The 27,763-nt window shown below is 42.9% G+C and overlaps 1 protein-coding gene across 5 annotated transcripts; it reads right to left on the minus strand.

Annotated features, from left to right (window-relative positions):
- Positions 1–5,462: 5,462 nt before the first annotated feature.
- Positions 5,463–27,224, minus strand: LOC133132231 (H(+)/Cl(-) exchange transporter 5-like). 5 transcript variants are annotated; one of them, XM_061247544.1, is made up of 13 exons: positions 26,836–27,224; positions 26,417–26,589; positions 21,504–21,661; positions 21,009–21,108; positions 19,404–19,591; positions 17,216–17,338; positions 16,699–16,905; positions 14,368–14,448; positions 11,128–11,670; positions 9,539–9,725; positions 8,474–8,872; positions 6,976–7,192; positions 5,463–6,139 (listed from the first exon to the last, which is right to left on the minus strand). In XM_061247544.1, the coding sequence occupies exons 2-13, from the start codon at positions 26,544–26,546 to the stop codon at positions 6,049–6,051; spliced, it is 2,424 nt and encodes an 807-aa protein (XP_061103528.1). In that variant the 5' UTR covers positions 26,547–26,589; positions 26,836–27,224; the 3' UTR covers positions 5,463–6,048. The 5 variants fall into 5 exon arrangements, with proteins under 5 accessions (XP_061103528.1, XP_061103527.1, XP_061103525.1 ...); XM_061247543.1 differs by having other exon boundaries at positions 26,417–26,616; XM_061247541.1 differs by lacking the exon at positions 26,836–27,224 and adding an exon at positions 26,716–26,835 and having other exon boundaries at positions 26,417–26,616.
- Positions 27,225–27,763: the final 539 nt, after the last annotated feature.

Below are 27,763 nucleotides of genomic sequence, written 5' to 3' on the forward strand. Positions count from 1 at the left end.
CTAGCGAAAATATCGCAATGATAGGTCCACATGGAAGAACCTGTAGCTATTTTGTCGTAGCCTGTGGTATCAAATGTTAGTATTTAGCTAGTCCCACTAGTGCCCCCAAATGCTGCAGCCATGCTGACAGAAGGATTATGTCTTATTACTGTTTTTGATCTCTATCATCGTATTTATTTTATTTGGCCAGAATGGGGTCTCTTTTCCCCCCGATATGAATTCCTGACCTAGGCCCACTGGACGAATTACAGCGTGGAATCTTTCATTCTTAGTGTTCAAATGAAGGACTGAGGATACAAGCATATGCCTCTTTCCAATATTTTTACATTAGAGGACACGGGGGCTGTTTTTTTGGAGGGAGGTGTGAGGGTTTTTTTTTTAAATGGCCTCCTTGTCACTCATTTCCTAGTGTCCTGCAGAGTGGCGTAAAGTCTGTGTGAACACTGAGAGAATACTGTATCAGCAGTACAGTTCAGTGCAGTGTCTCTCCTTTCTCCTGGCGAAGCAGGAATTGAGGAACTGCGCAGGCCGCAGGAAATGCTGCACAATGCAGAGCATGTCTCTCCCCGGCCCGGGGGGCGTGTTCAGTCTAGTCACAATAGCGCTTTGTCCCAAACCCTCAGCTACGGATCTGAGTGAGTGTGACTGTCTGGTCTGTAATTAAACAAAAAATATACCAGACATCCTTCATTTTGTTTCCCAAGTTAAAGTAGCCCTCTCCCAGTTTGATTGAATGCCCCCCAGCCCCGAGTTGATGAGGTCAGGGTTCTGAATGTCCAAATCTTTTTTATTTTGTGTAAAAAGTGTAAAGAATGGTAATATTGTTGTAGATTTGGTATTTTATATACTAAATCCTAATACTTTTAGATTTAGAAGAAATGTGTGAAGACAAGACTGGTGGTTTGTTATTGTCCATTCATTTTTGTTTACGGAGGATGTGAAGTCCCTTATTCCTGAGCCAATCTCTGTTTTTGCTACATTTTCTATATTTACAAGTGCACAACAATTTTCTAACACAAAACAGTCGTGTATACAATTTTTACATCTTTAGTCGAATGTAGTTTATGTTTTCTCAATGTTATTTGTCTTGAAAGTGCAATTACTTTTTTTTAAAGTCAAAACAAGAATTTTTGTTATTTGAAAGAATAAAACGACTGTTCACTGATAAATGCGTCTCTCACGGCGGGTGAGTGTCTAGAAGTTTCTGCATCGGGTGAGTTGATTTAATGGCTGACTGGCGGCTGTGAGGAACCTCAACCCTCAAGGGGTTTACGCGTGCCCATGAAAGAGCTAAACGCTCCTGTCTGTATGATTCACTCCTAAAATCAGGCTAGTGCAGTGAATCTTAGTTAACAGTGCCTGAGTAATTTCAATGTCTCCAAAGATGTTTCTGATTACCAGCATGTCACATGTAAAAGAGTGAGCGATTGGGATACAGCTGTACTCAATAACCTAGTGAATATTTACAGCATGAGCTGCAGCTTCAAGGTTGTTCATTCTGGGTCTGTGAGTGTAGGGCGTGTCTCGGACCGGTCTACGGGTCATCAGATGTGTCCTGAAGGTGCCCTGCCAGGAAGCTCTGCCTACAGGGAGGGTCCAGAGCCCACTCTACTTCCTGAAAGGTCCCACTTCCGGTCACACTCACACATGCACACAGACACTCAATTCACCACTACGCACAACACACTTGCAATGACAGACTGAACACACTCTCTTAAACACACACAAATACAGACATGCTAGCTACAACTCGTTGGGAGAAATGTAAAAATGGAAGACTAAGTGCTAGATGAATAAAAAACAGAAATACATCATTTTAAATAGTGTTGATGAAGTCCAGGCAACATGTCGGGAGAGGTCACTTCAAATGCTGTCAGCATCACATTGCCTTCATTTAGCAGAAGCGATTATTGAAATTGTGAGTATACACTGTATACCTATTTCTTATCCTTTATTCATACAGTGTAAGTTGACAGAGCGCACATGCTCTTTTGCAGCAACGCACTGTTAATGCCCCCCCCACCCCCACGTAGCCTAACGTACATGTCTTTGTACCATTAAATAAAGGTTAACAAATAAATAAATACTACAAAGCACTAATGCAAATTTACTGTGCTAACCAAGAATCAAAATACAAATCCGAAATCATAGACTGCCTGTTTGGTTCACTGTGACGTCTTCTCACACTGTGAGATGATGTAGACCTTCGCCTTGATTTGATAGTGCGATATAGGACTCCCCTTCCTGTGCTGTGATTGTTGTCGCAGGGTGGAGATGAACACAATCATGCAAACGAGCATCCCTGACAAAGAGTTTGAAAGTATAACCCCATCTGAAAACACCCCTGGCCACCCACGGTTTTTAATTTGCTTTGTGATGCGGCCAAAGCACCGTTACCAGGCCAACAGCGACCCCAGAACAATAGGCCTCTTGACCTCCCAGCTTGTGCCAAGTGGAATTCTGGGAAGGACACCACATGGGCCAATCAAGCTTGCTAAATTGCTTGTCAAACCTGGGGAAGGGCAGGGCGGTCAGAGATGCGGGGGTGTGCTGCATGATATCATCGCATAGCCATTGCAACTCATCCTCAAGATATATTTTGGAGGCGCAAGCATCAGCTATGCATGTGCCAGGGAGCCTGCTGCTTTCTGGGTAGAGAACACCAGCATCATCACCACTGTGGCACAACCCCCCACCCCAGCCAACCTGCCAAGATTTAGCTGAAGTCACCACACCAGAAGCAGGATTACTGAGTTCATTGGATAACTGAAACCCTGAACAGCTCTTCTTCAGTCCATGTTCCACATTTTACACAGTGCAGTTATCCAGCCAAATCTGTACTCCTTCTTTATGAAATACCCCCCAGGAGTTTTGTATATATATTTGGGGATACTGGGTGAGCTACAGTGACACCTTGTGGCCACAGTGAGAGGCTACAGCAGGCTTCTTCTTGTACAGCTTGGCTGCTGTTAGAGATGTTAGAACAACTGCCCAACTCTAGTCCTGGAGGGCCAGTCTGTGTGCCTGTCTGAGGGCCATTGGCTCACCATCTATGTTACTGTAAGGGGGGATAATATGCACTTGCATACTTTTCCTGCCAAGTTTGCAACAATTCCATATGTTTTACACATTTTTCTTATTGCACTAACAGTTGTGTTCAAGAAAATAGCAGTACAACATCAGTAACCTGATGAACCACTGTTATTAGTAGTAGTGACATTTGTCATGACATGCACGCTGCTTGTTCTGAGTAATTGACTCATTCATTGAAAGGGGTGTGTTCAAAATAATAGCAGTGTGGAGTTTAATTAAAGAATTCATTCATTCTGTGAAAAAACAGGTGTCATTAATGACCCTTCATGAAGGAAGAAGGGAAGCAAATCACACATTGTTAAAAAATATATTTCCTTCTGAATTGCTAAGTAAAATGGGTCGTTACAAACATTGTTCGGCGGAACAATGTAATTTCATTAAACAGTTGATTGAAGAGGGGAAAACATACAAAGAAGTGCAGCAAATTATAGGGTGCTCAGCTAAAATGATCTCAAATGCTTTAAAATGGCAACAAAAGAAGCGGAAGAAAATGAGCGACTACTGTTAAAACAGATCAAAGAATAGTAAGAATGGCAAAGATTCAGCCATTCATCAGCTCCAGAAAGATGATCTACAATTACCTGTAAGTGCTGTTACAGTCAGAAAATGTTTGATCGAAGCTAAGCGATCAGCAAAAAGCCCCTGTGAAGCACCATTGTTGAAAAAAGGGCATGTGTAGAATCGGTTAAAATTTGCCAAGGAACACATCGATTGGCCCAAAGAGAAATGGCGGAAAATTCTGTGGACTGACGAGAGTAATATTGTTCTTTTCGGGTCTACTGGTCGTCGACAGTACGTCAGATGACCCCCAGGTACTGAATTCAAGCCACAGTACACTGTGAAGACAGTGAAGCATGGTGGTGCAAAAATCATGATATAGGGATGTTTTTCATACTACAGTGTTGGGTTTGTATACCAGGGATCATGGATCAGTTTGAATACATCAAAATACTTGACGAGATTATGTTTCCATATGCCGAAGAGGAAAAGCCCCTGAAATGGGTGTTTCTACAAGACAACGACCCCAAACACACAAGTAAGCGAACAACATCTTGGTTCCAGACAAAAAGGATTGAGGTAATGGAGTGGTCAACCCCATTGAAAACTTGTGGGGTGACATTAAAAATGCAGTTTCTGAAGCAAAACCCAAAAATTCACAGGAACTGTGGAATGTAGTTTGTTCATCCTGGGCTGAAATACCTGTTTCTAGGTGCCAGAAGTTGGTTGACTCAATGCAACGCAGATGCGCAGCAGTTATCAAAAACAATGGTTATGCAACTAAATATTAGTTCAGTAATTTAAAGTGAAGTTAAATCTTGAAAAATGTTTTCAGTTTATACAGTTTGAAGAGAAAATGTGGACTGCCATTTTTTTTAAAGATTAATATTAGTTTTCTTTGCTTCCTGTAAAAGAATAAGACTTGATCAAATTTGCTAATGCTTTGATTTGGAATTGAATGTGTAATGTTTCCACTACATTTAAAATATGGAAGTAAAAGCTATGAAAAAATATTAGCACTTTATTCACTTTTTTTAACATACTGCTATTTATTTAAACACTGTACAGTGCTACAGTATGTGGCATGTTTAACCGTTTATGTATGTTTTTGTACTCATTACCCGACGGTCAATTACCATCTATGTCTTCTGACAGTTGGCTTTTCCCATGCTGATGGTTGACAAAGGGCTTGTTACCTCATTGTTATAGTATAGTGAAACAGGAAGTGATGGAATGACACAATATAGTTCCTTTAGACTGAGATTAACTAAATTAAAGTAACATTTTATTGCCAATTTCAATTTGTTTGATTTTATTTACAATAATTGTTAGGGGTGCCGATAATTTTGGCAACTGTGGTTTTCAGAAAAAATGTATCACTAAATATAAAAAGATATTGAAACATGAGAGCAAATGTGTTTAAATAAAAGTATATAGTGTTCCTGTATGTTTGAACATAAAATATAGATCATTATCCATGTTGTTTATTATATGCAGCCTTTCTTCTCCATTTTTATTAAGGGTACTAATAAATCTGGAGCCCACTGCAAATTATTAAGAGCAGATGTTGGCACAAAATCCTGAAACAGTTCGGCCCTGTTGTGCACTGCTGGCTTAGAACTAGAAAACTCCTGCCTTGAAATTGGATTCTGGGTTGTTGAGAACATCGCAGCCCTGCATTGACTCCAGGTGTCGTCTGCAGAGACTGCCAGAACAACTTCTGTATCCATTACTCAAGTAAACAGGAGAGGCCTAATCTCTCAATAAGGACACCTGTTCTTAATCTCGGGTGTTGGAGCTGTGTGCCTCCAATCTGACTTTTAAAGAAACGATATCGATCTAATAATGATAATAACAATGGGCAACTTCAATAGGTCATTTCAAAATGTATTCCTCAAAAGCATGGAAATTCTATTCATCAATGGAATGAATGAATGAATGGAAATGAGACATTCATTAAGTTATTTAGCGAGGGTTCATTATTTAAAATGTGCAGATCATTGTTCCATGGTTTATCTACAATAGCTCCCCCGTAGAACATCTGGAAATAATAAGGTTTTTTTTTTTCCCCAAGAGGAGTCGATGCTTTAATGCTTTTAAGTTCCCTGAGAAGTAATTTTTATACTGCAGCAAATGGCATTCACTCATTTGCATTTTGAAACCCAGCTTTGGGGGCTGCAGTGCTCGTAGAAAGACACAAGCTTTCCTCTGCCAAATCCGTGGTTCACTTCGAACTGTTCAGAGCTTGACGACAGGTCAAGCTGACATCTAAACCGCCTCTTACCCAAGGTTTCTCCTCAGAATGTCCAGAAGGACGGGGTTCATTACAGGCAGAGTACGGTGGATACACCCCAGGTACCTCTGGTCATGTAAACGGTGTAATCCAACTGGCCTGTTTGCTACCTGAGGGGTGCAGCAATAGGGCATTCACATGCAGAATGTTCTGCAAGTCAGTTCTCAGTTAAAGAGAATGGTGTCTGGGTCCTGATTGGCCATCTGAGCCATGTGCTTCAGAATGTCCTTCTTGGTGATGATCCCCAGAAGGCGCCTGCAAGGAGAGAGAGGGCATTATGATCATTCCACTATTTCATTCTGGCCTTAGTGCAACAGCTTGCAATTAAAGGGTAATTACACTAGATCACTTTTTTTTTTTGGCTTTCCCATCCCATTATTTCAACATTTATGAAATAATATAATTTTGCCATAAAAACAGGCATATGCCGGTATATGCGGCCCTATAAAATTTGCAAATGGATCAATACCACACGGAACACTGCCAGCACTGATTGGTTAGAGAATACTTTGTCCAAATGTGATGGACACGCATACTCTAAAACAGTGAGTACAATTACTCTTTAACACATGTAGTTCAGGTTAAGACTAACTTCTAAATAAATTCAGAATAACTGTACCACACTGTAGGTTGACAGGGGGATAACTGTGTCACACTGCAGGTCTAGACAGGGGGATAACTGTACCACACTGCAGGTCTAGACAGGGGGATAACTGTACCACACTGCAGGTCTAGACAGGGGGATAACTGTACCACACTGCGGGTCCAGACAGGGATAACTACCACACTGCAGGTTGACAAGGAAATAAGTATCACACTGCAGGTCTAGACAGGGGGATAACTGTACCACACTGCATGTCTAGACAGGGGGATAACTGTACCACACTGCGGGTCCAGACAGGGATAACTACCACACTGCAGGTTGACAAGGAAATAAGTATCACACTGCAGGTCTAGACAGGGGGATAACTGTACCACACTGCAGGTCTAGACAGGGGGATAACTACCACACTGCAGGTCCAGACAGGAGAATAATTGTACCACATGGCAGGCCCAGACAGGGGGAAAGACAGGCAGCAGTCTGTTCTCACCCGTTATGAGTGACCAGGCACTGCCTGAGGCCCAGTTTGCGGAAGATGTCTACCACAATGTCCATGGCGGTAAGGTCTGTCACCGTGAAGGGGCTGAGGTCCATGATGCCTCGCAGTTTGAGGGGGGCAGACTCGTCAGGCGATGGTGGGGGGGTGCACTCCGTGAAGAAGATTTGCGAGGTGCTCCCAACCCCCTCCTGCCGCTTCTGTGCGTTCTCTGGTGGGGGCAATAGGGTAAAAGACAGAAAGTAGCAATGGGCAAAATTAGTCTTTCTATTGGCCAGAGTGCTAATGTCAAAGTGAAAATCAGAGTGATTACACTGAATGTAGAGCCATCTTAATATTTTGTCAGTCTAGCAAATCGTAAACTGTATAAGCCTGTTGCTTATTTTCCCTGTTGATTCATACATGAGTATAAAAAAAAATCCCCATTTAGATATTTTGCACAACAGAATGAGAACTAATGGTGGGAGAAAATTATCTCAAAGACTCTATGTGGCAGTTGACAGCGATGTCACAACAGTCAAGCAAACAGGTAGGCAAATGGGTATGCATAGATACAGGTGTGTGATATTGCTGTCATAATTACATGACAGAAGACTAATGCTTTTCTTAAACAGATTTATAAAGTACAGCCGGCAGTCTTCCCTCCTTTCAATTTTTTGCTTGATACAGACAGCAGTAGAGCAGAAAGGACAACAGAGAATTCATTGCAGCTCAGAGGGTGCTATGGTGAAAATCGAATCCTTGCCACAACAGGCGATTTGCAAATGGCGTGAGTTAGCCACCTTACAGACTGCACCACATGTCTCTCGTACAATATTTAAAAATGGCACACATAATTAATAGATATCTAATATATTTTGTACCTTTTGTAGAGGTATCTGTACCACTTTTGCATAGCTTTGAAGGGATGGTCCTAAGATGCGTATATACATATACACTCACTGAGCACTTTATTAGGTAGACCTGTACACCTGTAATCAGCCAATCATGAGGCAGCAACTAAATGCATTAAATGCATTAAATGCAAGAGGTTCAGCTTTTTTTCCGACCAAATGTCAAAATGGGGAAGAAATGTGATCTAAGTGACTTTGACCGTGGAATGATTGTTGCAGCCAGACAGGGTGGTTTGTGTATCTCAGAAACTGCTGACTTTGTGCAACATTCTCTAGACTTGGTGCGAAAAACAAAAAATATCCAGTGAGCAGTTCCATGGGCAGAAACGTGTTGTTAATGAGAGGTCAGAGGAGAAGGGCCAGACTGGTCAAAGATGACAGGAAGGAGACAGTAAAGCAAATAACCACACATTACAACAGTGGTATGCTGAAGAGCATCTCTGAATACACAACACTTCAAGCTGGATAGGCAACAGCAGCAGAGCACTTAATACGTGAAATAAGTAAGTCTAATAAATATCTAATAAAGTGCTCACTGACTGTACATGCACACACACACACACACACACACACACAAGCACACGTGCACCCACACTCACCAATGGAGATGATGAGGTCCCGGCGCAGGACGAAGCCCACCAGTCTCTGGGACTCGGGAGATATGACGACGGGGAAGCCGCTATAGGAGGTGTTAGCGATGAGCGCCTGGGCGTCTCCCACGGTAACGCCGCTCTGCGTGAGAACGGAGAGTGGCGGGTAGCCGCGGCGAGGCTGCATCACGTCCATGGCCAGCGTCTTGTGGCTGAACTCGCCCTTGGCCTCCAGGAAGGGGTAGCCGTTGAGGCGGATGTGCGCCTCGTAGATCCCCTCGCGCCCCAGCGCGTCCGCCACCCATTTGCTGGTCATGGCCGCCGCCATCAGTGGCACAATGTACTCCAGACCGCCAGTCAGCTCGAACATGATGACCACCAGCGACACGGTCATGCGCGTCACACCACCTGCCGTGCGGCCAGACCCAGAACACAGGAGACCAGAGGAGGGGGGGTGAGGGAGGGGGAGGGAGAAAACAAACCCAATAAACCAGTGGTCCTCACTCCTGGTCCTGGAGAGCAGCAGGGTGTGCTGGCTTTTTTTGCTACTCAGCACTTAACTGATGATCAATAGAAAGCAGTTAATTACAGTTATCTCACCTCACTTGGTTTCTTATGTCTGAATTTGTTGCAGATATTAAGGCGAAAATAAAAACCAGCACACCCAATGGCTCTCCAGGAACAGGAGTGAGGACCACTCCTCTCAGCCCTTGAGTGAGTGAAAGCATAGTGGCTCAGTTGGCTACTGGCCCCAATGAAAGAGTGTAACCTCTGATTTTACAAATTAGCAGCTCAACAATATCTTTAGCTGTTGAATGAGGTGTGCTTTGTTTGGGTTGGAGTGAAAACCTACAGGATGGCAGATCTCCAGGAACTGGTCTACATGAACATTAACTAACTCACTGCACGGTAGATGTCACATGGTTAGAGGGTGAAAAACATCAGATTTTACCAAGCAGAACTGAAATAGTATGAGTATGCCTAAACAATGTTGTGACAATATAGAAAATGGCAGAATAGCAGAGCAGTGATAAAGGGTACTAACATCACTGAGCAAGTGCTTGGCGGTCTTACCCAGACAGGCAGCTGCCCCCACCATGGCGTAGAGCCCCGGGGTGATGCAGTTAGCGCCTGGGCTGCACCAGCCGCTGAACAGCACCCAGTCGTGCTGGTAATACGCCAACTGCTCCATGGCCACTCCCAGCAGCCTCCCTGCTATCGCCCCAACCGCCATACTGGGAATGAACAGACCAGAAGGCACCTGGAAGAGAAAGGAAGGGTGAAAGAAGAGGAGAGAGAGACAAAAGTCTGTTTTATTGTGTAGGAACTACAACTCCCACAATCCCACAGGACAATTCCACGACGTCCACCCCGCATGACGTCTAGCTTGGTTCAGCCAATCCCGTAATGGCAGGAGCAATAAACTTTCCCATATAAGAGCAAGACATGTTCTCGGGATCCCTCTCTTTTTGTTTTTTTTCTCTTTCTCCTCTTCTTCTCTTCTTCCCACTTACTTTCGACGCACCCTTTTTGGCCATTCGCTTCAGCTCATCTGCTCCGAGACTCGGACAGAGGCTGAATGCTGCACAGCGCACTACCAGGCCTACGGACACACCCAGTTACCTTGCGGTAACTTAGTGGCCTATAGCGAGTGGAAACTGATGTACACGGAACGCTACATCAGTTTACACCTGCAAAGCTCACCAACAGCAATGAACTTCTCCACCCGGAAAAAGGACAAGCGAACATCCTTCCAGCAACCGAGCGGACCAGACGACAACACGCGACTAAGACGGGAACACCCCAGCCTGCGCATCTCTCCAGTACATTCACATTACCATCGCCGCTTCTACAAGGACAGCACGTCTTTTGGATCCAGCAATGCGTATGGACTCAGTAAGACAACAAACATTCAGGCATAGCCAGTGTTTAGTTTAGTCTGAACTGTTTTTGTGAATCTGTGTTTCCATATTTGCCGTCTTATCATTGGAATGTATTTTGTTAGCTATATATATATGTACGTGAATTGATTTGCCATCTTTTGCGCATATATAGAGTAAACTACGCAAGTAGTCTTCTCACAGCTAACAATAACTAACACACCCACTTTACTTTCCTTTGTTCAAGGGACAAGCGCGCGCAAGCACACACCCTACTAATTTACCCTACTAACTTCCCGTTAGCTTATCTGTTCTGTGTTTGTATGTTTGTTTAATAAATATATTTTATTAAACCCGGTGTCTGTTTTGGCGTCACATAGACATGAGAGCTGAGTTAAAGCAGTCTTTCGAAGAACTTCCAACCTTCAGGTTATCGGTATGTTTAATCATTAATATTGGTTATTTTAATTATTAATTAAAATACTAAATTTGTGGTTAGATATTTCTGATAACCGTAATTTTATGAGACTGATTACTTTTTGCAGTTATACTGCTACATAACATTAATTGGCGCCCCGGTTTCGTAGAGAGTAAAATCCCTACGTTATTTGGCGGCCCGTGCGAGGACCCTACAATTGTTTCCAAAACTCTGTTTTGTCTGGAATTTGTTAAAAATAAAAAAGCCATAATATGCACCATTTTAAAAACACACTGAGCAGGACCTCTGACATGCAAAAAACTCTGGAAGCAACCAGAGCCCAAACCCGTGCCTGGGGGCCGAACCTTCATGCCGAAGGTGACGACTGTCATGATCATCTTGAAGATGAGGGCAAGGCAGAGCTCCACCATGGCGAGGGTCAGGCTCTTGCTGGCCGGCCGGTCAACCAAAGCTCCGCTGAACGGGTCTCCTGTGACGTTGCTGAAGTCGCAGAGCTTGGACGAGTCCAGCCGGCTGCAGTCATTGAAGAGCTCGGAGATCAGCTCGCTGCTGCTCATCCGGGTGAAGGGATTGGGGAAGGCCAGCACGGCGGTCACCACGGTTACCACCAGCACCTCCAGCACGGGGTAATGGCCCAGCCGAGTGGTCTTGCGCCGGCGGCACCAGGCGATGTTGGCGCGGGTGAAGAGGGCGCCCCAGATGCCCCCGAAGATGCCCAGCAGGATGAAGGGCACCAGCTCCAGCAGGTGCCAGGGGCTGTGGAACTCCACGTAGAACAGCACCAGCCGGCTGTTCCCGAAGGGGTTTAGGGAGCGCAGCGTGAAGGCAGCCACCAGGGCGGCGAAAAAGGAGCGCCACAGCGTCTTCAGCGGGAAGTAGTAGCTCACCTGTGCAGGGGGGAGTGGAGGTTTCAGTCCTGGGATACTCAAATCTGGCCCTCCGGCCAAGTTGTACTGCTGGTTTTCATTCTTCCCCCTGAATCAGGACAGATTTAAACCTGGGACAGCAGGGGTCTGTTCCACAAAGAAGGATTACTGAGTTAGCTGGATAACCGCACAACCTGAGTAAAACCCAAAACAGCTCTTGTTACTTCAGTCCATGTTCCACATTTGAAAGGGTTCCAGGTTTTACAGTTAGCCAGCTAACTCAGTAATCCTGTTTTGTGATGCAGGTCCCAGGTGATTTAAATCTCTGGCCAGTCATTGGAATTAATCAACCCACTATCAGGTAGAACAAAAGACCAGCAGTACTTCTGGCCTTGAGGGCCAGATTTGAGTATCCATGCTTTAGGAGCTCAAACAGCAGTCTATACGAGGGAGGTAAACAGAATGAAAGGGGAATCCCTCCTTCTAACTCCATCATCATTAAAAAACATAAAAACCAGCACCACATCTCAACATGCTGGACTGGGAACCTCAACCAGGGCATCAGAAATACTGGATTTGTTAAAAACCTATCTGTCATTTTGCTTTTAAGACCTTATGAATGAGGGAACCAAGCGGGGAGTTTCTTCCGTTCTCAGAGGCCTCTGATCTGCTGTGTCTGTAAAATATCAGCCTGGTTTAAACAGAGGTATGAGTCATCCAAGCTGACCGGATGATTCTCTCTGATGACTGCAAAGCCCACGATCTGGCTGAAACACTACGGCTCTCACTGCCACACAGGATGAAGTCACGTCTTGTGATGCATCGCACAGCAAAGCCTTGATACGCCATCACAGAACACAGAGAATCAACGTTTACATATTTCCCAAAGTCCTTGACTTGGATTTGTTTCCAGATTAAACAGAGATTAAAATACCTATTCACACATATTCCTTCATATAACGGACCTAGATAATGCCACACCAGGGGCTTTTAAAAATCCTCTTGCACATGTTGCCTTAAGTCCTTATTACAGTACATCAAAGAATGTAGCAGAAGATGACTGCACCAGCTTGGGAGTAGGTTCGTGTAGTTGTGGGAATGTACAGTCCCCTCCAAAACTATTGGAACACCAAGGCCAATTCATTAGTTTTTGGAATACACTGAATACATTTGGGTTTAAGATAAAAAGATGAACACAAGACAGAGTTTCACCTAGATGTGTTAAAATGCTTAGAACATAGCACCTTTGGTATCAGACCACCCAATTTTTAGGTGAGCAAAAGTATTGGAACAGAGAGTATTTAAGTAAATGAAAGTAAATAACACTTAATACTTCGTAGCATATCCCTTGCTTGCAATAACTGCATCAAGCATACGACCCATTGACATCATGAAACTGTTCTTTTGTGAAGCTTTTCCAGGCTTTTACTGCAGCCTCTTTCAGTTGTTGTTTGTTTGAGGTTTTTCCCTTCAATCTCCTGTTCAGGAGGTGAAATGCATGCTCAATTGATTTAAGGTCTGGTGATTGACTTGGCCAGTCTAAAACCTACTTTTTTCCATAATGAAGTCCTTTGTAGTGCTGGCAGTTTTTGCAGACTTCTGAATTCATCCAGCTGCTATCATCATGAGTTACGCCATCAATAGAAATTAGTGAGCCCACTCCAGAAGCAGCCATGGAGTGAAGCCATGACACTTCCTCCACCATGCTTCACAGATGAGCTTGTATGTTTTGGGTCATGAGCAGATCCCTTCTTTCTCCACAGTTCAGCCTTTCCATTACTTTCGTAGAGGCTAATCTTGGACTCATCAGTCCATAAAACTTTGTTCCACAACTTTTGTGGCTCATCTCTGTACTTCTTTGCAAATTGTAATCTCGCCTTCCAATTCTTACTACTGATGAGTAGTCTGCATCTTCTCGTATAGTGTCTATATTGCTGCCATCAAAGACTTCTTTGAAAGGTTGATTGAAATACCTTCACCCCTGGCCTGTGGAGATTATTTGTGATGTCGCTGACTGATGTTTTGGGATTTTACTTCACAGTTCTCACAATGTTTCTGTTATCAACTGCTGTTGTTTTCCTTGGTCAACCTGTTCGATGTCTGTTGCTTAGTACGCCAGCGGTTTCTTAACTTTTCAGGACATTCCAAGTTGCTGTACAAGCTATCTCCAATGCTTGTGTAATGACTCTGATCGATGGCCCATTCTTCAAAATGGGTTGCTTTTCTCCCAAAGACAGCACTCTGGTCTTTATGATGATTTGTCTTTTCTAACACAAGTGCAGTCTTCATAGACAAAACCCAAGGCTAACACCAAGAGTCGACAGAACTATTTATTGTTTAACCAATCTAACAGGACACATCTGGGCAACAAGAAACACCGGTCAGTGACATGTTCCAATACTTTTGCTCACCTATTGGGTGGTCTGATACAAAAGGTGATATATTCTAAGTTCTTTAACAAATCTAGATTAAAATACCAGGAAATATAAGATGAACTTCAGATCTGTCATATTATGTACAGCGTTTGACCTCAAACTCAATTGTCTTCAGTGTATAGCAAAAACAAAGGAATTGACCTTGCTGTTCCAATACTTTTGTTATTGTCAACATGTGTGGATCACTGTGAGTATATGTGGGAACATTATGTGGGTCAGTTTATGTAAGCGAATATGCAACTGTGGGAGTATGTGTTTGTGACACAGACTCTGAATGACTCACCTCCTCCAGACTGAATAACACCCCCCCTATCGGAGCGCCAAATGCCACAGACACACCCACTGCGGCCGCAGCAGACAGAACCTGGGACACAAATCAACACGCTAAGCACTGTCTAATACACAGCACGGGGACAGTGAAACATACCCTACACACACTGTCAGTGTGTCCGTCATATGACATTACATTACGTCCAGACACACATTCAAATCTGCTGAATCTATGTTTACCTGTGAGAACCATATAAAAACCGCTCAACAGCTCTGGAAACATAAACCTGCCAAAATGTTAATGTTACCTGGTTGATACCTTAGTATCACGGTCATTCCACGAAAAGGGTGCCTTTTCACTTTTGAAAAGTTAAATGTTTCAAATGATCTTTTTTTATAATCAATTTTGAAAAAAACTACTTGAAGTAATAGGGAATTGTATCATGCCATCTCAGATTGTACAAATATTTCATATAAGTCATTGTCTTCAACATGTTTGAATATTGTGTCAACCTTGTTACAGACATGTGCATTAATATTTGAAAGAATTTAAATTAAAAATGTCTGGTAAATGATACTTACTACATCAAAAGCATTTCAGTCCCTTTCTATGCTGAGTTCATTTTCAGATTATTAATGTTTTTTAAATATTATATTTTTTGGAAGAATTATGCCAGGGTTTCATGTGACATGAAAAAGGACATTTAAAATAGAAAGCTTCCAAGTTGTTAATAGGCCATTTCTACCCAGTCAAAGGGTAATTTCCTCTTTTTTTAATCAATCCCCATAACAGGGCTGACAATTTGTCAACAGAACTGACCAGAGAAACAGGGATGATGGGACAATTGTACTATGTTTGATCGAGATGGTTGCATAGATAAAGTTTGTTCTGAAATTTCTGAAAGGTATAATGTTTTACAGGGAAGATTCATGCTTGTGGTAGAATCTGTAATGATAGACTGTGCATATGCGCACTAATAACATTCAAAAGTGGATCATTTATCTATTGTTATTACAGTTTTATTGCTGATGGCTTCTTGGGGACACAAATGGTACTATTTTCAATGAATGACCCAGCACACTGCGATTAATGCAAATGATAATATTATTTGTATGTGTGAATCACTTCCTTCTTGCGGTTGCTAATGTTCTGCCAAAGATTCAAACTGACACGTTTTGATCAGTTTGCCAAACATTTTCTTTACTTCCCTAGATCAATGCTGCCGAGAGTGAATATGGAAATGCTACGGTTTTTGTTATTTAATTTGGATTTAAACTCATTTCCTCTGTGAGAGTCACTCCAGGTCTGCTAAATGTAACTCCAAACACAACTGCAAATAAGCCTCATCTGGACAGGGATTCTGAGGGGAAAAGAGACTGCTGCGTAGTTTACTGTCTATAACTAGTTATTAGCTATATGATACATGTTTATTTATTGGCTAGCTAGCTCTGTATATTGCTAGCTCTGTAGAGGCCCTGACAAAGTCCTGTTCTGAACCCAATAGAAATGCTGTGGCAGGACCTGAACTGAGCAGGCCAGTCTCAAAAAACAGTTTCATGCAATAAATGAAATGGTAATTTACCATTAGTCTTAGTCTTACCCTTAGTCTCATATTACATTTTGTCTAGAGCTCTAAAACCATTCTGTGCGACAAATATGCAATAATAGAACATTTAAAGGTTAATGACTATGTGTGCCATATATACAGTAGCAGGAGTGCTGACACATCACCACCAAAGCATTCTGCAGAATCCCCCATCTTCCACCAGCTCCTATACACATTTACACTGAAAGCAATTCTCTACATTCGGGGATATACACTGATATATATTTATTTAGGTATTTATTCAACTTATTTTTTAGACTTCTACTGCTGTAGCCTATCCACTTAAGCTCGCTGGATTTCTTTAGTTTTTTGCACCATTCTTTGGCTGATTAGATAATCACATGAATATGAGTAATAAAGTAAAAATGGTCCTAATAAAGTGCTCGGTGAGATTATATAATATACACTAATACTACTGAAAACAACCAGGACTTCACCTAGGAAACCTCGTCTACATGTGACCTACATGACCCTATACCCACATTCTCCCTGGCCCCTCCCCTCACCCTCACCCTCACATTACATTACATTATTGGCATTTGGCAGACGCTCTTATCCAGAGCGACGTACAGTTGATCAGACTAATCTTATTGTGGCTACACCGGGATTAGAACCACCGACCTTGTGTGTCCCACTTATTTACCTTAACCACTATGCTACAGACCTCACCCTCCACCCGCATTCTCCCTGGCCCCTCCCCTCACCCTGAGCCTATACCCACGTCCCTGCAGGCTCACCTCTCTGCGCTTGGCCTCGTTGGTGCGGTACTTGGTGAAGAGGTGGCACAGGATGTTGCCGCAGCAGCAGGCCACGTGCACCAGGGGGCCCTCCTTGCCCAGACTCAGGCCGGAGGACACCGCCAGCACCAGCGTGAGGGTCTTAATGAGCAGGGTCCACTTGCCCAGGTAGCCGCGAATGATGAACCCGCTCAAAATGGTTTTGATCTGGGGGACGATGGAGAGAACTGCCGAATACATCAAAGTTCACATTCCCACTATAACCCATGTGCCCATTGAGAAGGCGTGTGATGTGAATGTGCCATCAAGGGTCACGCTTCTTCCAACACAACACCAGCTAGCAGTCATTCTTACGTTATATGTTTTGGAAGAGAAGTAGGTCATTGTCTATTTTGTGCTTGTGGGTGCGTGTGTGTGCTTGTGTGCGTATCATATGTGTGCTTGTGTATGTGTGTGTGTGCAGTATGTGTGCGTGTACGTGTGTGTGTATGTCTGTGTTTAGTGTCTTATGTCTTACTTCTGGGATGCCAGATCCACAGGCATAGGGGGCGAAGGCTCTGACTAGTGACACTGCCAGGAAGGAGAAGAGCAGTGCCCAGCTCACATACGACAGGTAGTTCACAATGTAGGCAAAGGGCCCCTAGTGGAAACAAAGGGAACTGCATTCATTACACACTGAGCAGGAGATGCAGTAATGAAGTAATACAGTAATACAGAGATGCAGTAAAAAATTTTTTAAAAAAAATAAAATAAATAAGGGCTAAAATCTGACAAAAGAACATGCAAAGACATCTTTGTTACTATTCATCAATACCGCCACCCCCACCGAGAAATGCTCATTAACGTTGAATTACACATAGGCCAAATATGTTGCCATTATTATAACAATAACAGGACATAATCACAGCCATCAGTTCTGATTCTTCCCAAGAAAAGAATCATTTAAATTAAATTTTACATTTTATATTCACTGATTGAACAATATGTAAACTCCGTATACGAATAGTGAACAGTTTTAAAAAAATTCTATTCTATTTACATTCAGTAGCTTCTTGTTTGAAGATTGTAATTTATGTGCCCTGGTGTACATTCTGTGCCATGTTCTTTAACAGAGACCAGGAAAGTATTTATCATGAAGTTTGTGATGTTAAAGGGACATTTTTTGGAATAATATTTTATTCACTTTTCACCTACAGTAGATAAGGGCAATGTTAGTTACTAACTAGAGTGCATTTGCACCAGACTACACCAATACATAGAGTGGACAGGGATATAATCACCTATAAAACTGCATATTTGGTGCAATACACAGAAATAATGACTGCTTATTCACAAATTAGAATTGGGTATTCAACAAAGCCGAGCTATAATTCAGAATAATGTTGAACAGGGTAGCTGAAAAGTCAATTGTGTCCACCTGTCTTGCACTTACTGCCTCTAAGCACATACTGTTCCCATCTAGGGAATGACTGCATTGCAATTGCAGACCTTTGCTCTTCTGAGTGCATTGTAAGTCTAGATAAGAGCATTTCCTAGATGGCAGTTATATAATGCACATTTATTGCTTTCACAAATAATGTAATTTGTGGACTAAGATCTAGGCTGCCTTGAAATTATGTCCAGTAATTGTTTTGTCATGTATGGGTAAAGGTAGATGATCATAAAGTTTAGACCTTTAAAGCATTAACAGGAATGAGCGTGAGACTAAGGGTAGGTGTACATTATACGATTTTCTCATGGGTAACAACGGCAGGAACTCCGAGGCCAGATTGTGACAACCGATTGGAATATATATATATACACTCACAAGCACTTTATTAGGAACATTCTTACTTTATTACACCTACTTATTCATGCGATTATCTAATCAGCTAATTCTGTGGCAGGAGTGCAATGCATACAATCATGCAGATATGGGTCAGGAGCTTCAGTTAATGTTCACATAAACCATCAGAGTGGGGAAAAAATGTGATCCAAGTGACTTTGATCGTAGAACATGTGTTGGTGCCAGACAGCGTGACTGTGGTAGACCTGGTCTACCTAATAAATGTAACACCAGACAGAACAGCCACTGCAGTTGGATAATTTAGAAGTCAGGGCCTTTTTCCTTTAATTTATAAACCTTAAATATGAAAATAAAAAGCAATCTTGCTTTAAAATTTGCAGAAAGGTGTTATGTTTAACAGATAAATTATAACAGACATTTAAACCAGGGGTGCTCCAATTTTTGCATCCCACTGTATAGTATTGTATAGTATAGACCAGAGGTCACCAACCCTGGTCCTGGAGAGCTACTGGGTCTGCTGGTTTTCGCTGTTACTCTGCACTTAATTGATCAATTCGAGCAGATGATTACACAGCTAACTCACCTCACCTGGTTACCTGGGACTCAGCAGGGTGCTGATTTTAAGGTGAAAACAAAAACCAGCAGACCCAGTAGCTCTCCAGGACCAGGGTTGGTGACCACTGGTATAGACTATACGAGCTCCCAAACAAATCAGAAAAACATCACAAAAGAAAACCACCTCCTGATTGGTCAATGGGAATCAAAGTGCAGTGCTCTCATACCTGATGAATTCAAGCCAATTATGCCAGTATGTATGCCTGCCATAAGCGGCAGTGAAAAAGATTGACATACGGTACTGATGAATATAATAAAGGACAGACATTGACAGATGTGGTTTGTGGCTGATGGTGAGACCCACCGAAGTGCTTCCGGTGATGAGCTCGGCCCAGCTCTTCCACTGCGGGCAGCGGTCGCGCTCCTGGAAGGTGGTTTCGTTGGACGACCAGCAGCAGTGCTCCTGGTTGAACCAGAACCCATCCAGGCACACGCCGTCCTTCAGATCGGTCATCCAGTGCGCCGAGATGTCGATGGCACCGGCCAGCGCGCCTGTGGGGTCCGTAAGCACCGTAAGCAGAGCCCAAATCCAGGCCCCGAAGCAAGAGGGATGATTTTCCTAACGACTGGTGACTAGCCTGTTTCTAAAGGGGTGAGAACCTGTTAATCCAGTTACATCCAATCCAGTACTTAAAACAGCCTGGGTGATCCACACACCCACAATTTTGGGGGCTTAGGTTTCATGTAGACCTCCTCTGATTGGGCATTAGCTTTAAGCCAATGAATAAGCTCAAACAATGCCAACTGGCAAGCATCCTTTGCCTTATAAAAGTGGCTCATGCCCATGCCATGACATCTGCCCCTTTCTCACCCCCTACTCGACCCAGCTCCTGGTCCAAGCGATGGTTTTGTCCCACCTGGACTACTGCAACTCCCTCTTGGCTGGCCTCCCAGTGTCCACCATCAGACCCCTCCAATTTATCCAGAATGTAGCAGCTCATCTGGTCTTCAACCTTCCCAAACACTCGCATGTCACCCCCCCCCCCGTTAATTACTTCCCTCCACTGGCTGCCTGTCATGGCTCACATCAAATTCAAAACATTGGTGATAGCCTTCCAAGCAGTTAAGGGGTCAGCCCCAGCTTACCTCCAAAAAATCATCAGACCCTACACCCCTGCCAGACCTCTTCATTCAGCCACCACAGACTGCTTGGCGCCTCCCCCTCTCCAAACTTCTACCTCCCACTCATAACTACTGTCTGTTCTGGCTCCACGGTGGTGGAACGAACTCCCTGTGGAGGTCAGAACAGCAGAATCTCTTGCCACCTTCAAGCGCAGACTGAAGACGCACCTCTTCAAGCTGCACCTCTCCCTGTCCCTCCCTACCTCCCTGTAAACCTTAATTGTTGTCTTTACCTGTGATATTTACTTGTGTATTAGGTTTTGTTCGTGTTTGCCTAGGTAAGCGGTTTGTTCATACATTTGCGTGTTGGTCTGAATGTCTTCATGGCTAAGGCCAATGGTGGCAGAGGCCACCAACCCAACTTGCAGAAACGGGATGGGGAACAGGCTCAGCCAGATAGGCTCTTAAGCCAGAGTGTCAGGATTGCTCTCTCGCTGCGCCGAGCAAGCCAGCCATGCAGCACCTAGCTCCAGACCATCACGCGAGCAAAACATGGAGCCACAGGGAGTTCCCTCAATACCAACTTGGGCTGCTCCGCTAGCAACACCCCTCCCTAGAGCATCGCACGCATATTCTATTCTATATTTTATGCGTTTAATGTTTTTGAGTATTTTACTGAAAATACTCAAGCAGGCCAAGTATTCCCTCTCTGCCTCTGAGTCAGCAGGGAGGGGCTTCCTAAAATAATAATAAAAAACAGAGCCGCCAGACTTCTCTTCTCCTCCACCTGATGTCAGTTCTGCCCTCTACAAAACCCCAACTGCTCCCAAGATCTGACTGTACTGACCCGACATCAATCCAACCAGCAGCACCACCAGCCAGCCAGAGAAGGCATCACTGATGCTTATGATCCACGCACAGATCGACTCCTTTTTTCTAGATGTAATCTGAAACATAGACAGGTGAAAGCCTATGAGACACAATCATAATAATCATCATCATCATCATCACCACAATAACATCAGTCTAGCTATGGGCCCTTAAGCAAGGCCCCTCACCCCACATTGCTCCGAGGGGGATTGGCCCCTGCTTTGTTAAATCAACTGTAACTCGCTTTGGATAAAAAGTGTCAGCCAAATGACTGTAACGTAATGTAATGTAATGTAATGTAATGTAATCATCATCATCATCATCAACATCATCATCATCATCATCATCATGTGTGGGGTTCCTTGTGTAGTGTCAGTGTCAGTGTGGGGTTTCATGTGTAGAAGATCAGTGTTACAGCAGGTTTCAGAAGTAAGGATATAGTCCTGACATGCTCCCTGGAGTTTCGGTTCACCTCTCTGTGCCGGTCCCGATCCTTGCACTTCTCACGCACCCAGTCTATAGTGTTAAAGTCCTCATACGTGCCCACCCCCGGCGCAGGCTCATCTGGCAAGTCCACCATCTTAGGAGCTCCATTGGCAGCCATCATCCCCCCCTCAGGTGTATCATGCCCTGAGAGAGAGGGTGATGGGGGGGGGGGGGAGATACAGAGAGAACAAGTAGGTCATAAAGCCCTTGTTTAACGGCCAAGTTTACAAAACAACCAGTAGCTGTTTTGAAAACTAGACGACTAAGCCTAATGAGAATGTGCCATATGATTCTAGAAACAGTGTGATAAGACTTGTAAATAACACTCAAAGTGAGAACATAATAATCCAAAGAAAATAGAAAATGGCCAGTGAATTAACAGTGTGAAATAAAAGAACAGAGTCAAAAAAAGGCTAACCAGAACAGGTCACAGTACAGAGACTTCGACCCTGCTGATAAAAACACCTGGGAGGCTTGCTACAGATCACAATAAATCACAATAAAAATGCTAAGCAAACCCTCCCCAGATACCATATCCACAAGTCTTTTTACCAAGCCAGGGCATCAATCTTCCTTCCTTTAGAAAAACCCCAGCCATTCCTTTTTCTTTGACCTCAGTCCCCACAAGCTAATAATGAAATCCTGGAGAGGTCAGGACAGGAGTTAACATCGGACATTTGAGAGGGAAAACAAAGAAAGCCCATGATGGGAAAATTTCCTGTCTAGAAAAGCAAACAATTATAAACTAAATGAATGGGGGAAAGGTCACCTTTTATAAACGGTGACTGGTTGACTAAAGGTGATGTCTATTTTTGGATTCTTTCATTTTCACTGTTTTTAATAGACAACACAATAGGCGTACATAAACAGACACATAAAAATGTAAAGATCTTTTTTCTTTTTTTTTTACACAGAATGTGACATGCCAACACCCCCACGCAGACAGAAATTTCATCTGTTCTGAATTTGTCCATTCAGAAGTCTGAACAGCCTTGATATGCCACTATTTGGTGAATTGGCCAATAGAAAAGTGAACATTGCTCTCACATATTCCACATACAATACTCTGAGCTGAGGTTTCTGGGTCTCATGGCCTTGGATGATATGATATCCTGATATCAATGGTAATTTATTTTTCATTGTAAATCGTTTCACACCGAAAGCCACACAAATTTCACACCTAGTTCTCACTCAATACATGGTCAGAGGGTAGCCTGATTTTGTTGTTGCACTTGGACTAGGGCGGCCTGTAACATAGTTGTTGAGGTATCTGACTGGGCCCCGCAAGGTCGGTGATTCGATCCCCGGTGTAGCCACAATAAGATCCGCACAGCCCTTGGGCCCTTGAGCAAGGCCCTTAACCCTGCATTGCTCCAGGGGAGAATTGTCTCCTGCTTAGTCTAATCAACTGTACGTAGCTCTGGATAAGAGCATCTGCCAAAATGCCAATAAGGAAATGTAATGGAATTCCTTGACTATATAACTCCTATTTCTTTACCAAGAGCTTAGATCTCAGCAATTATTCAGTATTTCAACTTGTATAGGATTTTGTTAGTCATCTACACTCACAGAGCACTTTATTAGGCATTTATTAGACTTCTACTGCTGTAGCCTATCCACTTAAGAGTTATGATGCATTGTATGTTCAGAGATGATCTTCTGCATGCCACTGTTGTTACTGGCACCTTCTTGTCAGCTTTGACCACTCTGGCCATTCTCTTTGATGTCCCTGTCTGCAGAACTTCTGCTCACTGGATTTGTTTTGTGTTTTTTGCACCATTCCTTGCAAACTCTAGAGACTAGTGTGCGTGAAAATCCCAGGAGATCAGCAGTTTCTGAGATAATCAAACCACCCTGTCTGCCATCAATACAGTTAAAGTCCCTTAGATGTATTGTATGCATTGCACTGCTACCACAAAATTGGCAGATAATTGTATGAATAAGTAGGTGTAATACAGTAATTGTTCCTAATAAAGTGCTCGGTGAGTATTATTCCAAAGTAATAAAACCCACCAAGCATTGTTCTGTTTGCAATTACTGTAACTGACTTGAGTTAGGTTATTTTACTTTTAACAACATTTACTTTGTAACCAGAGAGAACTCAGAAGTGATTGCAATTTGGAAAGGGATTCAGCCAGGTCAGTCTGAAACAGGAGGGTGCCATCCACATATAAAACAAGAGCTTAGGAGCTTTTAGGCCCACCTGAAAACCCCACACACCAGGATCTGATCTCATGGCCTTTGTAAAAGGATCAATAACCAGGGCAAAAAGGAGGAGTTTAGGGGGTGACCCTGCCAGCTCCCTCCGATAAGATGATATATATCATGAAAAGAAAAACCATATATGCCAGTTTTTACTTCCACTTCTTTAGAAGCAAAGTACATGTGGGTGGGCTCATCTCTTAATTTTAGTTCATAAGCCTAACTGGCTACTTAGTGTGGAACAACCTCAAGAGCTTAGTGATAACGATCCTGAAATCAAATTAAAACTACACTACAAAGTAAGGACAATACCAGAGAATGAAATACAGAATACTGTGTTCTGTTACTCTGGAGCAAAGACCGGCTCTACAGAACCTGGGATCTGTCATTATCCATGTTTTCGGTTATAAGTCTCCAGCATTGGCCTTTTCTTACCCTCTGTGCTTTCCGTAGGTGGTCTTTCTCCCTATTCATTCGTTTCACCGGTTTTCACTTCCCTGTTATCGAGCACACCTGATTATTATTTTCCCTTCTATATAAACCTAAGTCTTTGCCAGATTGTAATGTGCTCCCGCCATTCTCTCCAGCGGTTTCCTGCCTGATCAGTTCGTGGACTGACCCATTTCGTTTTTCGACTTTTGTTTTGTGCATTACCCTTCTGTTCGCGTATGACCTGCTGTACTTGGACTCGCTTCTGTTTATCTGCCCGCTTATCGTTGTTGACCCTCTGCCTGTGGCTGTGCCAAAGCTAATTAAGAATTTGACTCAAACGTCTGTGGTTTTGGTATTGGGTACTTCGTTCTGAAGCCGTATTGCAATTTGGAAAAACTTCAAAAGTAAGAAGATCAACTCTGTCAGCTGGGGTGAGGTGTTTTTCATTTTGTAGTGGATTAAAAATATATATATATTATTCTTGGCTACCTACAAGTAAGTAGGCAAGTCTTTTCTGAAGACAAATGATGAGCAACAAGCCATTCAGTATGTAAATAAAGTCAAATATTTTTTTTAAAGAACAGTTGGTAAAAACCTCCACAGTTGCCACAGGCATGGGATGGACTTGTTTGACTAGTTACACTTGGCTAAAACAGGTACCCCAGTGAAGATCAAAATGCACAAAAGGGAGAAAAATAGACATAATTCAGCCAAATGCACGGAAAGAAACCAAATGCAGTCACGGCAAACACAGAAAATTCACATAGAGGAACCAAATACAGTTTTCAGGTATGATTATGAAAAAGTTACAAACAAATGCGTGTCACTGCAGTGGTACCTGAAATACATAATTCATTTGTACCTTTTATTTGTGTTTGTAAAATGTACCCAAATTGAACATTATTGTACTTTCATGGTATTTTTGGAAATGTGTTCCCTAAAGAACACAAATGGACCTCCACTGTACCTTTATTTCTGATAATGTACACAGGAAGGTACTAAACTCATTCAAATATACTCAGATACAGATGCACAAAAGCAATATAACACTGGAACAAAAGCATCAAGCTACTTCCTCTCACACCTTCTAGCCTGCCTGCGGAATCACTGCCCAGTATTGCCCCTCTCTCCCAGTCACTCTCCCTCCCTTTATGCATCAACAATGTGAGCGATGTCATCACCTGCATCACAGTCATAGCCTTAGTTCATTGGCTGGCAGGATCACACAGGTATTATACTCTGAGGAGTAGCACTAGCCTTCTCTGATGCTAGTGAAGCCAGTCACTGTTTTTTTTCCCACCTGGTTTGCGGTGACAACCTACCATGCTTGAGATGCTATTTTGGCTGTTTCAGACAGGCACACTGCCAGCAGAAGTCACTAAACAGTGATGAGTGAGAGAACAACCCCAGGTGAACTATGCCTCCTGTAACATTCTGCAAGATTGTTATATATGATGGATGGAAGAGTGCTGAAACAATCATTGTTAAAGGAACCTTAGACTGGAGAAAAATAATCTTACAACCTCTCCACACCTTCTGTGCCCACAATGACATTATACATTTTACCAAGATCTCAAATGTTTAGTTTGATTTGTTGCAGTTAGTCTAACTTTTTAAAGAACTCAAATAGCCTAAATATATTATCCACACAGCGATTTCAATCATAAAATTCCTGGGTTATGGACAGCTGTCTATTATCTTGTCAGGGACTGTAAGCCTGTAGAAGGATGCTATTAGTACAGGTCTATCTACCACACTAAAGCACGATACCCACCCATGCTCCATCCTGGTTCACACAGTCCTCAACTCTACATAACAGAAAGACACTGAGAGTACTACAGGGCTTCTGTTTAGTTCTGATCTGGGAACACTTTGGGTTGAACTTTATTTGGGTTATAAAACTGAAAAGAAAACACTCGGCTACTGGATAAATCACAGGTTAATAAAGTGATAAATCAATAAGAAAAAGACCAGCTATCCATCCATGACATATTACAAGAGAGAAACAGAATAATTTCGAGAGGCATTCACTCTTGGTGCCTTTGACAAAAGAACACTGATCATCATGATCTAACCATCTCAGAGGATGTGACTCAGATGCAATCTAAAATCATAAATTTTGAAAAATGACAGATTCCACAGACAAATTCACCCTCACGCAAATTCCAAGCACTAACAGTGCTTATGCTGGCAAACAGTTCTGAATGTCAGTTGTAGGACAGTCTACTTGTTCAGTCTCCTCCTTCGTTAAAAACCCGCTGTTACCTGCGATAGATTCGAGGCGCATAGGCGGCGAGTCCTCGGTGCCTGAACAGTCCAGTGTAACGCCGGTGATTTCCACAGTATCCGTGGCGGTGCTGCAGTCCGCCTCGCTGCAATACCCGGGGTTATTCATCCTGCATCAAGTACGAATTTAGGCCAAATTCGTTTCTGGTTTGCTGTCACAAAGTAGAGGCCCGTATAGGCTACAAGTAAGTTATGTTCATTATGATGTATAACAAGCCACTTTTTACATTTTATCATAGGATACAAATCACGTCAAAGAAAATAAAGAGCCAACTAACCTGAACCAACGCTTAATCATATAAACGTCAAGCATTATTAGGTTGAACGTTTACAGCTCATGGACTACGTTACCACTCGACAAGCGAAGTGCAAGACTAAAAGCTCTCATAGGCGGTTACCTTGTTTAATTTCTAGTCTTATTTGATCGCTTGCAGGCGTTTTCATAGAAAGGCAAATTAAACTCCACAATTCGTCACACGCTGCAGGTGAGAGATCCGCTGAAATATTGCCTCATTTACCTTGTTCAAACGGTATTAAACGTGCACGACCGGACTGTTCTGTTAATCTAGCGCTAAATATGTAGCAAGAATGAAAGCCTATTAATTTGGTTAAATTTGACTCAAGTCAACGCTCTAGCACACCTTTCGTGGGTGTAGCCTAATGTTAACTCGATAACATTACTCAAGTATACTCCATTCAGTTACATTGTATCGTTGTGCTCGATTTGTATGCAGCTAACAATTTCTTCCGTCTTCTTTGTCTTGTAAATGCTCAAACATTCGTTCACCTGCGCAACTCCCTGGCTGACATATTTGGTCAAACCATCAGTGGCGCAGGAATATGTCCTGTAATTTGGGGGGCGGACTAAATATGATAAGAGGAAAAGCCATATACCTACTTGCTTACTGGTACGTCTATCTACGGCCTTGTTGGACTAAAAATTATGACCCATGACCCGATAACACGATTAGGGAAAGCAATAATGTTCACATGTATGAAAATGATTCACAACCGCAAACAGGAAAAAAATAGCAGAATTTTCTGACTGGTTGAACAGTTACTGTACATCGTGACTGGCCCCTGGTGGACATTTTTGGCACTCACCAGAATATTGTCAATGCACACTCCTTAGCCCTGGGGTGCGCGAGGGCCAAATTTAATTTCAGGATTTTGTAACTTCTGCTCTTAATAATTTCATTAAATCAATAAGATCTTGATCTGACATTTGCATAAGCACCAGCTACAGCCAGAGACTGCAAATATTTAACCGTTGTGTTGTCTTTAGGGTAAAAACTGACCCGCCACTATGTTTAACAGCAGAGAAAA

Source organism: Conger conger, chromosome 7 (assembly GCF_963514075.1).
Source record: "Conger conger chromosome 7, fConCon1.1, whole genome shotgun sequence".
Taxonomy (NCBI): Eukaryota; Metazoa; Chordata; class Actinopteri; order Anguilliformes; family Congridae; genus Conger; species Conger conger.

Coding starts and splice junctions, on each gene's coding strand:
- LOC133132231 (XM_061247540.1), bottom strand. CDS start 26,750: ATGCTTGACGTTTATATGATTAAGCGTTGGTTCAG. Junction 14,449..16,698: donor ACGAGGCCAAGCGCAGAGAG/GTGAGCCTGCAG, acceptor TTTGTGTCCCAG/GTTCTGTCTGCTGCGGCCGC. Junction 9,726..11,127: donor TCGTCACCTTCGGCATGAAG/GTTCGGCCCCCA, acceptor TTTCTCTTCCAG/GTGCCTTCTGGTCTGTTCAT.